At 38.4% G+C, this 15,200-nt stretch overlaps 4 protein-coding genes across 4 annotated transcripts; 2 read left to right on the forward strand and 2 right to left on the reverse strand.

Moving 5' to 3' along the window:
- Positions 1 to 294: 294 nt before the first annotated feature.
- LOC107562587 (cell death activator CIDE-B-like) lies at positions 295 to 3,934 on the forward strand. Its single transcript, XM_016247249.1, has 5 exons — positions 295 to 474; positions 1,349 to 1,463; positions 2,395 to 2,544; positions 2,803 to 2,996; positions 3,266 to 3,934. The coding sequence occupies exons 1-5, from the start codon at positions 449 to 451 to the stop codon at positions 3,405 to 3,407; spliced, it is 627 nt and encodes a 208-aa protein (XP_016102735.1). The 5' UTR covers positions 295 to 448; the 3' UTR covers positions 3,408 to 3,934.
- Positions 3,935 to 4,373: 439 nt separating this feature from the next.
- homezb (homeobox and leucine zipper encoding b) lies at positions 4,374 to 8,647 on the reverse strand. Its single transcript, XM_016247236.1, has 2 exons — positions 7,909 to 8,647; positions 4,374 to 6,816 (listed from the first exon to the last, which is right to left on the reverse strand). Exons 1-2 carry the CDS (start codon positions 8,215 to 8,217, stop codon positions 4,957 to 4,959), a joined length of 2,169 nt encoding a protein of 722 aa, XP_016102722.1. The 5' UTR covers positions 8,218 to 8,647; the 3' UTR covers positions 4,374 to 4,956.
- A 1,167-nt stretch (positions 8,648 to 9,814) lies between these two features.
- On the forward strand, positions 9,815 to 11,541 carry LOC107563172 (E3 ubiquitin/ISG15 ligase TRIM25). Its single transcript, XM_071582329.1, is given in 5 exon segments — positions 9,815 to 10,004; positions 10,007 to 10,142; positions 10,144 to 10,515; positions 10,517 to 10,832; positions 11,494 to 11,541. Coding segments are annotated over 5 exon segments (1,062 nt in total).
- A 542-nt stretch (positions 11,542 to 12,083) lies between these two features.
- LOC107563179 (E3 ubiquitin-protein ligase TRIM39-like) lies at positions 12,084 to 15,173 on the reverse strand. Its single transcript, XM_016247983.1, has 5 exons — positions 15,027 to 15,173; positions 13,200 to 13,307; positions 13,022 to 13,048; positions 12,739 to 12,765; positions 12,084 to 12,631 (listed from the first exon to the last, which is right to left on the reverse strand). The coding sequence occupies exons 1-5, from the start codon at positions 15,085 to 15,087 to the stop codon at positions 12,084 to 12,086; spliced, it is 771 nt and encodes a 256-aa protein (XP_016103469.1). The 5' UTR covers positions 15,088 to 15,173.
- Positions 15,174 to 15,200: the final 27 nt, after the last annotated feature.

The raw sequence follows: 15,200 nt of genomic DNA on the forward strand, positions 1-15,200 counted from the left end.
CATTCCATAATAATATCAACTAATAAATAAAATCTATCTATCTATCTATCTATCTATCTATCTATCTATCTATCTATCTATCTATCTATCTATCTCTGTCATTTCAATCTTAATTTGTAGTTTTTTGTAAAGAAAAAAAAATAGAATGCACGGACACATTAAAGCAATGGTTTCAACACTATCCAGTCTCTCTGCTTATTACATCATTCAAACCTTGGCTCTGATTGTAGTATACAATCAGAGAGGAGACCTTGCCCAATGACACAAGCTATCAGACTAAATCATCCCGCAAAGTCAAAGTCCATCACAACACATTATTGTCAAAAAGATATTCTCCACCAGCTGTGACTCAGTATCACCAGTTTACTTGGAACAGTCAAACAGAGTCAGAAAAGACTAAACTACTGACACTGAGGTGACAGGCAGAAGACCTCAACCACAGATCATAATGGAAACAACAGCCTCCCTGTTCAAGTAAGTAACATTCATTTGTGTTATTTACAATACACCTATTCATCTTTAGAAGCATGCTTTGAGTAAGAAGCTGCCACATTTGATCAAAGTTATTAGTAAATATATACAAAAATACATACTGGCATATTTCGTTTAAATGGTTTTATCAGTGTTTGTCCTTGGCTTTAACACTGGACTTTAACAGTTGGTCTCTCACAATACATTTGTTTCACTCCATTAACAGCTCTTTAGATAAGACAGAGAGTCTGATTACAGCCATGTGCTGTCTGTGCTTCTCTCACTTTTAAAGCAGTCATTGATTATTCTAGGAAAAATGATGGGTCATTATTTTTTGGTCATTATTAACCTCTATGGATCTCTTTCTACCATGGAACAAAAAACATGGATTTTGAAGAATCATATTGGTCGCCCTTATCCACACAGTACTAAAAAATGAGTAGGCCTTCTGTTGTTTTCAAACTTCAAAAGGGACACAAAAACACCAAAGTATTATAAAAGATATTGGATAGCTTTGTGTTATTAACAGATCGTATTGTAAGTAATAATCCAATGATCTTTTAGTGATAATCTTTGCTTTTATTGAGCTGTGATCAGATCAGTTAGTCAAACTTGAGAATCAGATCAGTTTGATTTGTCAGCAAATTATTCAGACAAACGTTGTGAACTGGACAATTCAATGATAAAATTTAAAAAAATTGTTCACAAATGAGGCATACAACATGAGGGTGAGTAAATAATCAAGCATTTGAGCATTATCGTGCTAACGGTTACTTTAAGTGTAGTTCCTTTTACTGACTCTCCATTTTTGTACTCTTATTCTATTTTTCTTTGGCGTTTTGCCTCCCCCTCATAACCCCATCACTCTTTCTCTCAGGTCAGTCTCTCGGCGGGTATGGTCGCCCCTTCAGCGTCCATTCAGAGTGTGTTCCTGGAACAGAGACGTCAAAAAAGGAGTCACTGCTGGAACTCTAGAGGAGCTCAAAGAGAAGGTAGGAAATGAAACATTGTTTTTTTGGGTCATTATTAACCTCTATGGATCTCTTTCTACCATGGAACAAAAAACATGGATTTTGAAGAATCATATTGGTCGCCCTTATCCACACAGTACTAAAAAATGAGTAGGCCTTCTGTTGTTTTCAAACTTCAAAAGGGACACAAAAACACCAAAGTATTATAAAAGATATTGGATAGCTTTGTGTTATTAACAGATCGTATTGTAAGTAATAATCCAATGATCTTTTAGTGATAATCTTTGCTTTTATTGAGCTGTGATCAGATCAGTTAGTCAAACTTGAGAATCAGATCAGTTTGATTTGTCAGCAAATTATTCAGACAAACGTTGTGAACTGGACAATTCAATGATAAAATTTAAAAAAATTGTTCACAAATGAGGCATACAACATGAGGGTGAGTAAATAATCAAGCATTTGAGCATTATCGTGCTAACGGTTACTTTAAGTGTAGTTCCTTTTACTGACTCTCCATTTTTGTACTCTTATTCTATTTTTCTTTGGCGTTTTGCCTCCCCCTCATAACCCCATCACTCTTTCTCTCAGGTCAGTCTCTCGGCGGGTATGGTCGCCCCTTCAGCGTCCATTCAGAGTGTGTTCCTGGAACAGAGACGTCAAAAAAGGAGTCACTGCTGGAACTCTAGAGGAGCTCAAAGAGAAGGTAGGAAATGAAACATTGTTGAACTGGAAGTTTTGCCACTTACCTAAAAGGGTCTTTTAGATGTAAACACATTGCTTAATAATCTGGCCTCTTGGGGCTTGCAGTGGTTTTATCTTTGTGTGGCACACCCTACCCTGTGTTAAAGCTCATCCAGTTTTCTAGACATCCTACAATGACCAGTCATTTATCATACACATTGTTGTACATTTGAACATTGTGGGGCATCTTAAACTGTGATTATTACCTCAGGCAGCCCAGGCTCTCTTGATATCTACTGTGCTGACTTTGGTGTGTGAAGAGGATGGGACAGAGGTTGACTCAGAAGAGTTCTTCTTAGCTCTGCCGGACAACACTGTTTTCATGGCCCTGACACCTGAAGAGACCTGGAAACCTCATCCTGTATGTATTTTTGTTTATTTCAGGTTTTTCATCTTGAATTATGAGTTGCTTTTAGCAGTTTTACCACTTATCTGATTGCCTTCATCAACATTAGAAAGGTGGTCATATGTGTCACATCTATACTTATCTCATCAAGAAGCTAAAATCCCAGTGAAATGTTTTGCATAAACAGAACTTTCTTAATGATTCATTCACTTATGAATGTTGTGTCATTTGTATCGTTCAGTTCCTTATCTTAACTTCATCTATCCCTCCTAGTTACGTCAAAGGGGTGGAAACACACCAGGTGAGAGTACACCAAGGACAGGAAAAGACATTGCTCAAATCACCTTTGATCTTTACCGTACGCACCCCAAAGACGTATTCGGCTCACTAAATGTCAAAGCCACATTCCAAGGGCTCTACTCTGTCAGTGCAGATTTTCAATGCTTGGGGCCAAAGAAAGTCCTGAGGTAAGCAGACTACAGATGGAAACTCTTAAGCATTGTTATGGTTTGTTTTACTATTTATTTGTACAAAATAGCCTTTTTTCAAGCCACTAAATTGTATCCTACATTTTTGTTGTCTTTCAGGGAGGCCCTCAGAGTCATGTCTACTCTACTCCATGCTGCTGGACATACAGATGGAAACTCTAAGCATTGTTATGGTTTGTTTTACTATTTATTTGTACAAAATAGCCTTTTTTCAAGCCACTAAATTGTACATTTTTGTTGTCTTTCAGGGAGGCCCTCAGAGTCATGTCTACTCTACTCCATGCTGCTGGACACTTATTGATCTCATCTGCTGCTGTAATTCGCCGAATTATCCATGGAGCAGATCTTCTTCAAGCCCAGCATGGCAAACCTATAGAGTATTGGGAATAACTGGAGTATATAAGGAATAACTAGAGAAATAGGACATGAATCCGAGATCGCAAAAAATTTAACTGAGGGATGTTTTTTCTAAAATGTTTCCTAGATAGGTTTATATGGTAACACTAAGGTTCATGTCATTAGGTATAATGAATGAACAACAATTAATCTAGGCAAATGTTAATTTACACACCACACTTCAAATGTTTGGGTTCAATGTAATTTATTCCACTGATGGTAAAGCTGAATTTTTAGCCATACTCCAGTCTTGTACATTACAAATCATTTTTAGAAATCATTCTAATATGCTGATTTGGTGCTCAAGAAATATTTCTTGTTATTATCAACGTTAAAACTTTTGTGGGAATCATGAATAGAAAGTTCAAAAGAACAGCATTTATTTGTTAGTTGATACCTAATGCATTAAATTATGTTAATGGACTTTATTGTAAATTGTGAAGTTATACTTTGCTGGTTTAATGGAAGATTGCTCCAGGAAAATGCTTGTTTCTATGAAAACTGCCCTTAAGGAGTGATTTTTTCTTTCTTTCTTAGTCTAGGACTACCCAGTGTTACTTGTTCTATGTGTTTGACCTTCTTTATAAATGTTTATTTTAACTTTACCAATACTTTATTCAATATGTTTACGTGATAGACTACTACTGTATAATTTTATCTTTCTCATTTTGTAAGTTGCTTTGGATAAAAGCATCAGCTAAATGAATAAATGTAAATATGAAATTGTCATAACAGTGAATGTTTAGAAAAAGAAAAATTTAATTAAATATAAAAATGTTTTAAGAACAATTTATTAAGTAAAACCAAACTGGTACAAAAAGCTTCAGCACAAAAAAGGACAGTCTCTCTATAGTCAGCTTACTCAATGCATAGACTAATAAACTCCATATCAACACTACTTAAGATTTTAATTAGACTTCAAATAATAATAATAATAATAAAAAAAAAATATATATATTTTGATTGGGGGAAAAAAATCAAGCACATAAATTGTGTAGTATTGTGTCAGCATAGTGTTTCCATCAAAGAAACATATCGATGTAGCACACCGTGGATCTAAAATATTGCAGTTATGCTTATAACTTTAAATACAATTGACCTTTGTAAAAGCAAACATCTACATATCTAAGCTCGAACTGCAACTTAAACATGAAATGGCAACACACATGCATTCGCTCTGTTGAGTCACACCGAGAACCACAATGAATAGAACTCTGATAAAACAAGCTACAAAACAAAATACATTGTACAGTCATCCAGTGCCTTGCCATACACAATTTTGTTTCAGTTACTTTAAGGTACATATTCTAATGCTAAATATTTTTGATTCAAGTAAGATGCTTAGTTTTGGAGATACATATTGCATAACAATGTTGTGAGAGAGGTTCTACCAGGCCCTGGAACTGGGATGGAAATATCCAGACAGGTTAAAGGAGAGGGGAAAAAAAGGTTTTATGTAACATCTTTGGCAGTGACGTGGAATTCAATTTCCACCTATCTGCACAGCTACAAATGCCTTCGCAAACTGACTTTGCTTCTGAGGTCAGAGTTCACCCTCAGGCACAACTGGGGTACTTCCCCTAAAAAGTTCATTCCATGTTGCTGCTTCGCCCCCTCCACCTCCGTTAATTAATGTAGAATCGGCCAAACTCAACCCAGAGCCCATGTTCTCAAATGAAAATCTCCCCCGTGAATATTTCCCGCCCCTTTTCTGCTGTTGCGTTATAACTGCGATGATGCGTTCCCTCTCCTCTGAGGTCATCCAGCGCATCTGATTGTGTTTGACATGATAACGCGTGTCTCCGTACCACTGGATGATCTCTGTCCGCGTCAGACCCGTCTTCTGCTGGAGTATCACGTAGTCGTCACTTGTGGGCCACTGGCAGCGCAGGAAGTTTTGGCGCAACATTTCCAACTGTTCCCTCGTCTTCTTACGAAGTCGCACGTTCGGTTCTACCCGGCCACGGATGAATGATGGAGACGGAGAAGGAGAGGGAGAGATGTCCGCAGAATGTTGTTGAACGGAAGCGCTGCCATCATCAAGCTCGCCTTCATCGCTTACTACCTCCTTGGTCTCATTCGATTGGTTGACTGGTCCCTCATCATCAGCCAAATCCACATCAATCTCAATCCCCGCCTCTGTGTCGTCAGCCTCGTCGTTGTCGTAAAAATCAGCACTCCGAAGAACATCGTTCTCCAGCTCGTTCGGAGAGTTCTGCTGCACCAGCTGCAGTGACCGATTGCGCTTCGCGAGCTTAGCTAGCCAAGCCCTGCCGTTCCTGCGAAGCTGATAGCGGCTGTCAGCGAACCATTTGCGAATGTCACGCCGATTAAGTCCAGTCATTCTCTGGAGCCGCTGAACTTCGCCGTCGGACGGCCAAGACTTCTGTACAAAACTGCGGCGCAGGGCCATCAGCTGCGCTTTCGATTTTTTTCCTGGTAAGCAGTGTAGAGACTGTGAAAGCTCAGGGAGTTCGGGGTCCGACATTGCGACGTGTTGGTTGTACGATGAATGTCCAAATGAATTGAGCAGCTGGACTCCAGTATTGTGAGGCGGTGGTAGGTTTCTACTGTCACTTTGGAATTGGAGATTAACTTGAGCGACTTGTGATGTGGGTGCAATACCGTTTTTGTACACAACATTAGTGCTGAGCAACTGCTGTATGCCGTTATTGGATTGGGAAGCATTATTCTGGCTAAAATGCAAGCGGTTTTGGTCACTGGTAATGGGCTGAGGAACAGTCCGGCTGGGTTTAGGCGTCTGGTCTCTCTGATCTACTTGGGCAACTGCCGCAGGTGGCGGTATAAAAACATGTTGAGGTTCCTCACGTCCTAAACATTCCTCCTCGTCGTTTATTTCCACACACTCCTCGGCTACTGCTCTTTTCTGAATGTGCCACAGCTTGCGTCGCGTCTCTTGGATGTCGTCGTCAGCCCAGCTGATCCCGTAACGTACCCGCTGCATCATGAACCATGCTTTAACTCGGTCCGGTGGTAACGCACACTTTCGAGCTAGAGCGCTTGCCTCCTGCGACGTGGGGTATGGGAATGCATTAAACGCTTCTACGAGTTCTGACACAGCGTCCAGCTCGTGGACCTGCTCCGAGCGCACCCAGATAAGCTTTAACCCCTCGGATACCAGCGGAAGACAAACCAGGTTAGTCTGGTTGTGGGTTGATGTGCCAGAGGAGACTGTTTGCCTCTTTTGGCAGGACTCCTTGGTCCCTGAAGAGCAGGGTGACTTCTCCTGAGGTAACTCGGGGGATGAGCTCTGCGATTCTTCAGGAGCAGGTGAGTCGTCCATCTTCTCTTCCTGTTCTTTGGGATCGACCGAGGATGAGGTCTCATTTGAGTCTTCGGGAGTCTGAAGGGAAGCAGATTCTGTTCCCTCAGTGGTGACTGGCTGAAAAGGGTGAGATCAAGACATATGAATATAAAATGCATCATGAGAAATTCTCTCTTATTGGCTTACAGTTACAATGGCACAAAAGATCATCTGTTATTACTTTTCACTGCTAATAAAATCACCACATTATGATAAATCATTTATTAGTCATTTATTCACACACATTATTATTATTATTGCAACAACATCTCATCTCTGACGACCAGCAACCTGTTACTCATATGACATCACAGCAATTATCAAATAACAATCCAATCACTTCCTGATGGACAATATCAAGTCCCACCCTACTTTTTTTTCCTCATATGAGAAGCCGTTTTACTCACATATGCATAACAATAGGGGGAAAAAGACGATTGCAATTTCCATTTTATGACAACTTTAAAATTAAATAAATGTACGTGAGGGTGTGTTATATTTTAATCATTGACACATTTAAAGACCACTGTTAGACCCGCAAGGGTAATTTGAATTTCCCATGGGAATTTATCATTTCAATTTGAGGAATAAGGCCTGTTATTGTTACTTGAAAACATGTTCAAGTTACATAAATCATAAACACTCATACTTCAAACACTTCTGTGTGTAAGCTGCTAAAATAGAACTTACGTAAATATAAAAAAATAACACATGAAATTCTCTTGAAGTAATGCATTTCCTCACAAACTGTAAACTGCCATTCTAAAACCTATTGGATATTTCTGAGAGAACACATGGCTTGAAACTGCTAATTATATATATATATAATTAATTAATTTAGATGAAACACTCCAATATTCCATATAAAATTAAGCATTGTTGGCATTTGTGATTGTTTTCAAACAGGTTTCCCTGCTCACTCCCCACTCTGCCATTGGTCAGCCAAATAGACAGCCCCTCCCCAAATGCACACCACTGATTGAGCAAATTATATTTTACCACAGTGTTAACACTTTTCAGGTAAAAGCAAGAGTCTCTGCCTAGCAAGTCGTGATAGAAGGAATTTACATTTAAACACAAACTTCATTCAAAGCATCTCTAGTTGTTCACACAACTAACACAAACTCAGGCACATCAATAAATGCTGACAAAAGACAAAACTTTACTTACTTTATCCTTAGCAACGCTCTTTTCCAGGTCACCATTTAAGCAGGGTGTCTCCACATCACCCACACGCTCGTCCTCTGGGCTTTCACATCCCTCGCTCCTCACCGAGTCAGAAAGACTGGTGACAGGGTGAGCGGCGTGCAGGTGCTGGCTGAGGCATTTAACCTCTTGCGCTTTATAACCACAAATCCGGCACTCGTAAGCGTCCTTAACCGTCATCTTCCCGGCATCTCCTCCAGACTTTTCCGCTGGGTCTGGAGGTGAAGAGTGCGTACTTGTGTTCTCGAGCTGCGGAGCTGCGCACTGCTCCATGGCAACTTATGCACGACCGAGCCAAGACGCAATTCATACAAGCGAAAACAGAGGCTACACAGCTAATTTTCTCCCGCAACAAAGTCGGTGTGCAATACCCTCGAGTATGTAACGAGTTTAATTCGAATAAAATAGTTGTATACGGAGTCAACATGCAGGAATTGAAGGCTAAGTCCTAATTTATGGCCACACTGGTCTGAATATGGAACAAAGGCGTGCTAGCCAGCGAGCTAACACAAAATCTTGTCGTGCTAGCTTCACACAGATGCATAAAAAGTAAAAATTGACAGCTCAGATGCAACCCGGCTTATTTATTGTTTTTCTGATATAGTTACTTGAGAAATAAGGCAATTAAAAGCGTCAATCCCTGCTGATCGCACTCGCCTTCGGGTACTAGCACACTAGCCCAGAAAGCTGTCACAGGTTTGGTTTGTCGCATCCTCCGAATGTGAAGCTAGAGCGGCTTCAAAATAAAGGTTCATTGACAGCCGCTCTCTTTTCTGTTTAAGAAGTTTTTGCGAGGGTAAAATAGCTTTACTTTAACAAAACACTAGTAATTGTATATGCATACACATTTGCGCACATACAGACACACACACACACAAAATACTGAAGATGAATTAAGAACTGTCTATATAACTGGCTTGTATAAGACCAATACTTTCAGGGATGCCCTCATTTAGAAAAACTATTAACAAATAAATGTAATGTTTGGTTTTAGATTAGAGGTTAGTCTAGCATTTATAATTTGCTTCATATGAAAACAAATGATATGTGTAAGTGTGACTGGGTATTTTACATTAAATTTGTTACACGTTTGATTTGTTACTGAATGGCATGCATTTTGTTTTATTACAGAGGGGCAATTCTCTCTCTCTCGCAGACAAAATGTGACCCTGGACCACAAAACCAGTCATAAGGGTCGATTTTTGAAATTGAGATTATACATCATCAGAAAGCTGAATAAATAAGCTTTCCATTGATGTATGGCATAAAAGAAGAATAGTTAATTTTAACCCATACAATGTATTTTTGGCTATTGCTACAAATATACCCGTGCTACTTACGACTGGTTTTGTGCTCCAGGGTCACAAATATAGTTCAATTAGTACTGGTATAGTAAGTACATCAAAGCAGAACAAAAATGAGAGAACTTGCTGAGAACTTGAAGGAAGAGTTGGAGTTGATGATAAGTAGCCTACTGTTACATTCAAGTTAAAAAAATTTAATTTAATATTCATTTAATTTTATCACAGCCTTATGTTTCACATGGGCCAAAGAGGATTAATTAAGTAGTTATTTAACTTTGTTAATGATAAACTCAGAAATTAGTCATGAGGAAGTGTGGATCAAATAAAAATGTGGCTATAGTAGATGTGTTGTCCATAGTAAAAGAATAAAGATGAACCATCATAAACATCTCTGGATCTTAGCAAACATCATTCCATTAGTAAAACATTAACACGTACCATAAAAATGACCAAAGGTCAGTTGCTGTGTATACAAAGAAAGTATTAGAGGGTTTCACCTTACAGACTCATCATAGCGAGGACAGAGAAAGAGATCATAGAACATTTGAAGAGAAAACAAGAAAATCATGTCGGCCACGCCTGAAGTTCCCAAGGAACACTTTGTGAGCTGTGATTTATGTGTGGAGGTGAAAACCCCAGCGCTGAAGACCTGCTTAAAGTGTGAAATCTCTATGTGTGCTCAGCACCTGCAGACCCACCTGACCACTCCAGTGCTGCTGCAAACCCATTCACTGACTAATCCTGTAAAATAAGGTTCCTCCAAAAGGCCAGCAAATGCTCAGCTCACGGCAAGCTTGTGGAATACTTCTGCCTGGATGATCACGTGCTGGTGTGCATGTCTTGTGCTATCGAGGAAGGACATCGGCTGCATAACATGAAGACGCTTCAGACTGCCCGTGGAGCTGGCAGGTCAACTGAAAGAAGACTTAAAAGCACTGGCTCAGAGGCAGACCCAGGCTAAACAGCTGGAAAAGTGGCACAAATACCAAATGCAGGCTCTGGAGAACTGTGTTGGTCAGCTGATGGAGACTGGATCAGCCCTGAAGGATCTGGTCTTCACGTGTTTACAGACTTCAGTATCAGCCAGACTGGGCGCTCTTCAGACTGCCCAGCGAGCTATCAGTTTGGCTCTAGAGGAAGATGATGATTTCAGCTTCTTGCAGAAATTTGCCAGTGTACACGAAGCTATAATGGAGACTCGCACAGTGGATCTGAAACAGGGCTTGGAGTCAGGACCTGATCGCACTAAATTAATTAATGAGATCCGAAAGCATGGAGAAATTATTGAGGAGGTTTCTTGCTTTTGCTGATCCTAAATTCCACTCAGTTGTTCAGGATGATCAAAATCCAGTCTCAGAACTAACCTTTGACCCACAGACCCTAGGGCCTGAGATGACTCTGTCTAAAAACCTTAAAACGGTATTCTACAGCTTCTCTGCCAGAAACCCTACCCAAGCTTCTGCAGGCCCGTACAAAACACAGACTCTTCGTTGCCTGCAAACAAATAAAGGTGTCAATCTGCGCTGGTTCCTCAAGCTCTCTGAGCATTTTGACTGGACCGTTGGCCTTTGTGATACCAGAGCCGTATTGACCTCGTTCCCTTTTTCTGAGTTGGTTAGACCCCGGTTCCTTGGGCTCCACTCAACTAGTGTGTCTCTGTCGACACACTCTGGAAGAATTGCTCCCCTCACCAGTGAGGGTTATTGTGAGTATGGTGCTTTCTTTTGAGCGTTAATCCTCTCTGAGGAGTTGGATTCCTCGCTCCATGGGCTGTCCTTGTGGAAATACTCTGTGTACTCAAACAATAATCAGATAATAATAATCAGAAAGTAAAATGGCAAAAGTGTCATTAATTTAATTTGTTTTTTGTTAATTGTTTTTCAGCTGTTTTATTCATTATGAAGAATATTTTTTAGTTTAATACCTTTTCTATTTGTTAATGTTTTCTTGCAGTAACCTGTTTCTTGTTGTGTGTTAAAATAATTTGCCATTTAAAGCTGGAAGAGCTTTAAGGAATTTAATCTTATTTTTAAGGAAGTTATCATGTAGGGTGTATAATTAATAGTTGAGTTTATTTATAGCATATATCAAAAACATAATTATATTCTTGTCAAAATGCATACTAAATCCTAATTTTCTATTTTCTCTTAAAAAATGTATCTAATTGTGATAAAGGAGGTGATGAGTCAATTATTACAACTGAAATATGCAATTATGAGCTAATTTTTTGCTTCTTTTTTATTAGCCTGGACTTCTCGTCATCCACTTTCTGGATGAAGAATCTCTTTCTTAAAATTATATATTCAGAGATATTATGCAATGTATTTCCATCTTACATATGATTTTATCATTAGACAATATGTAGTACTGTAGGGAGATGTGTATAAAGTCACCTGAAAAATCCTCATATGCATAGTGGAAGAGAATTCTAACAATTTTCAAACTTTATATACAAGTTATACAGCATTTTCACAACAGATTATACTTATTAGTTGAAAAACAATAAAAACATCACAGTGATTGTATGCACTCTACATGCTTACAAAGAGTTACATAATTTAAGAGGCAGTGTTGAAAACAAGATGTCAGCAATTGCTGAAAATAAAATTGAATGAAAACTGATTTAAATTTTACCAATCTACAACACATGCTACATCTTACTAGACAATGCATATACTGATCTTTTCTTTGCAAAGTCTGTAGTAAATTCACATGGGTTTAATTCAGTGAACGCAAGACCTGAAAAAATTTACCTTGAATGCAATGTTTTTGATCAATTTAATATAATATAATACAATTATTTTTAATTTTATATTTATTTATTAGTAAGTTCATTCACTCATTGAAATTAACAGATGAGATGATCAGTGGGGCAGAGTATTTGCTTTTAATGTTTGTACATGGGTTTAAGATCGGATAGAGATCCTCAGTGAACCACTGATCGGAGAAAGAGTAGATATGAGACCTGGACTCCACATCAGAAAAAGAGACCAAGCCTTCCTCATAATCCACAAACACACCCAACTTCTGAGGCTTGACTTTCAGGGAGAGAGAGACAGTGGGTCCAGCACAGGCACTATACTGGTTCCCATTTCTCAACCGCACTGTCCAGTAACCATTCTGAGGACTCAGTGTGATCTTCCCCTTTCTGGTAATGGATTTTCTGGCCACTCCTACATCCCAATTAGTCTTCCCCTTCACCTGCACCTCAAAATAAAACCTTCCAGAGGAGAATCCCTGCTTTCCCAGGACATTCCCACATTTATCAAACCTCTCAGGGTTGTCTGGGACATTCTGTTTTTTTTCTCCACGTCGCACTTGTTTCCCATCTTCAGACAAGATGAGACACTTATGAGCTGTATCTGGATCCAGTGTCACATCCGCTAATGAAAATTAAAAAATCATTATAATTACTTGCATAATGAGAGCTGATTCAAGACTACTGATGCCAATGGATTAAAAAATTATAAATTTTCCCATTCTTACTAACCTGCATATTTCATTGTCTTTGTGAACTCTAAAAAGACATGTTTAAAATGTTTTTAAATGTGTTTAAAATAAATTTGGTCCAACACAAAAATTCCACAAATCACATTAAGATTACAATGCATTTTTTTTATTCATAATGAAATGAATCATTATAGTCACAATTTCGGGCACAATTAATGTAACATAAGCAACAGTAAATTCGAAGAATATACCACACATTTAGATATTATATTGAATTGATTTGTTTTTGGAATAATCAGGACCTATTCAAAACATAAGCTCACCTTTTTGAATCCTCCTCAAATAGCGAACTGAAGAAATGTAGAAATATGAATAAGATAAATAAACATTATAATTTTGCAACCATTTCTTTCCGTTCAGATGCGACTACAAAATTAAGACTTTTTAAAGGCTAGTTATTTTGCATCTACTGTATATGAATTAGTGAAAAATGGACATCACCTCTTCTTATGTAAACAAAAGTAGCAACTGCAACTGCAGTAATGATGCTGAGAACAACTGTTATTGACATGCAAATGACTGATGTTCTCCAGATGTGAAATATTTTACCTGTAATGAAAACCTGATTCAATTATACACTCTCGAAAAAAGTACAAATCTGTCACTGGGGCGGTACTCTACGGCAGTGTTTCCCAACCTTCTTTTTAGTCGCGGCACCCTTTGGAAATTTTAACAAACTTGTGGCACCCTACAAAATAAATTGTCACAATATCTGAATTTCTAACTTTTTTTTTTTTTTTCTAACAGAGTTGCCCATATACCACACCATGTTACAACACAGTAGGGCTATTGCAGACAGAAACAATACTGTACTACATCCATGTTTCCCGTCGGCTCGATTTTTGAGTGGACTTTGCCATTCCGATTCGCATGAGCGGTATACGAGTGGAGCGACTGAACGGGAGCGCACACGTGTAGAGCGGGATAATACGTGGAGCGTCACACCACGTGAAAGTGAAACCTGAGCGGTGAGCTAATTTTCGGCAGCCGAAATTTCGGTGCATCTCTAATTATTGGCGACATCAGAAATGGATATTATATAATAGATGCTTTTTTGAAAATTTTTGCAATTTAAAAAATATTAAAAAAAGGAGTGTTTTCCCAACCGGAAACACTGCTCTACGGTATAAAAGCTAAAAAAAGGTACATCTTTGTACCTTATTTACCCATTATTGGGTACATATTTGTACCTAAAATGATATATTAGTACTTTAAAAGCACATACTAGTACCTTTTGAAAGGGTGCTGTCCTAGTGGCAGTACAGGTGCATCTCAATAAATTAGAATGTCGTGGAAAAGTTCATTTATTTTTTTATTTAACTCAAATTGTGAAACTTGTGTATGAAATAAATTCAATGCACACAGACTGAAGTAGTTTAAGTCTTTGGTTCTTTTAATTGTGATGATTTTGGCTCACATTTAACAAGATCGGTGTGGAATAAAGGTAAATTATGTGAAAAATAATAAAAAAAAAAGATAAAAAACGAAGCATGAACATGTTAGACTGCATCCCATAAACACAATCAAGCCTAGAAAAAAACCCAGTGAACCACCCCTTTAAACTACTTCAGTCTGTGTGCATAGAATGTATTTAATACATGAGTTTCACAATTTGAGTTGAATTACTGATGCGTCTCAATTGGGCTCAAATTGATAAGCAATATAGAGGACGTCATTGTTTACAATACAACTGAAGCACATTCTGAGCTTGAGGGGCGGGATGTTCAGAAGCGCTGTAGATGCGGTTTAGCCAATCACAACACACTGAGCCAGCTGACCAATCTCAGCCCATCGCGTATTTCTGAGGGAGGGGCTTCATAAAAACAGGAAATAATCGAGGCGTTTGTTAGAGAAGGGACAGATCGGTGTGGAATAAAGGTAAATTATGTGAAAAATAATTAAAAAAAAGATAAAAAACGAAGCATAAACACATGTTAGACTGCATCCCATAAACACAATCAAGCCTAGAAAAAAACCCAGTGAACCACCCCTTTAAACTACTTCAGTCTGTGTGCATAGAATGTATTTAATACATGAGTTTCACAATTTGAGTTGAATTACTGAAATAAATGAACTTTTCCACGACATTCTAATTTATTGAGATGCACCTGTATACTTATTATATATGCAAATTATAAACATGAATTTAGGCATTTTCTGTACAATAAATGTGCAAATCTGTGATTAAATCGTAATGAATTCTGAATCATTATGACTGCATCACATTACCTTGGAAATTTGAGAAAGACAAACCCAATTCATACTTACTTGAGACAATAATGTCAGTTTGCACCATATGATGTCTCAGTTTGACTCTACACTGACTCATGCACAGTGATCCTGTGTTTCACGCTGTAGCCCTTCGCATCTTTATGTGTCTCTTCATTATCAGAAGTCAAATTCTCTCCTTTACTGTCCAGCCACTGAAGCTCAGGTTTAGGG

This window comes from Sinocyclocheilus grahami, unplaced genomic scaffold, assembly GCF_001515645.1.
Source record: "Sinocyclocheilus grahami isolate Dianchi unplaced genomic scaffold, SAMN03320097.WGS_v1.1 scaffold24.1, whole genome shotgun sequence".
Taxonomy (NCBI): Eukaryota; Metazoa; Chordata; class Actinopteri; order Cypriniformes; family Cyprinidae; genus Sinocyclocheilus; species Sinocyclocheilus grahami.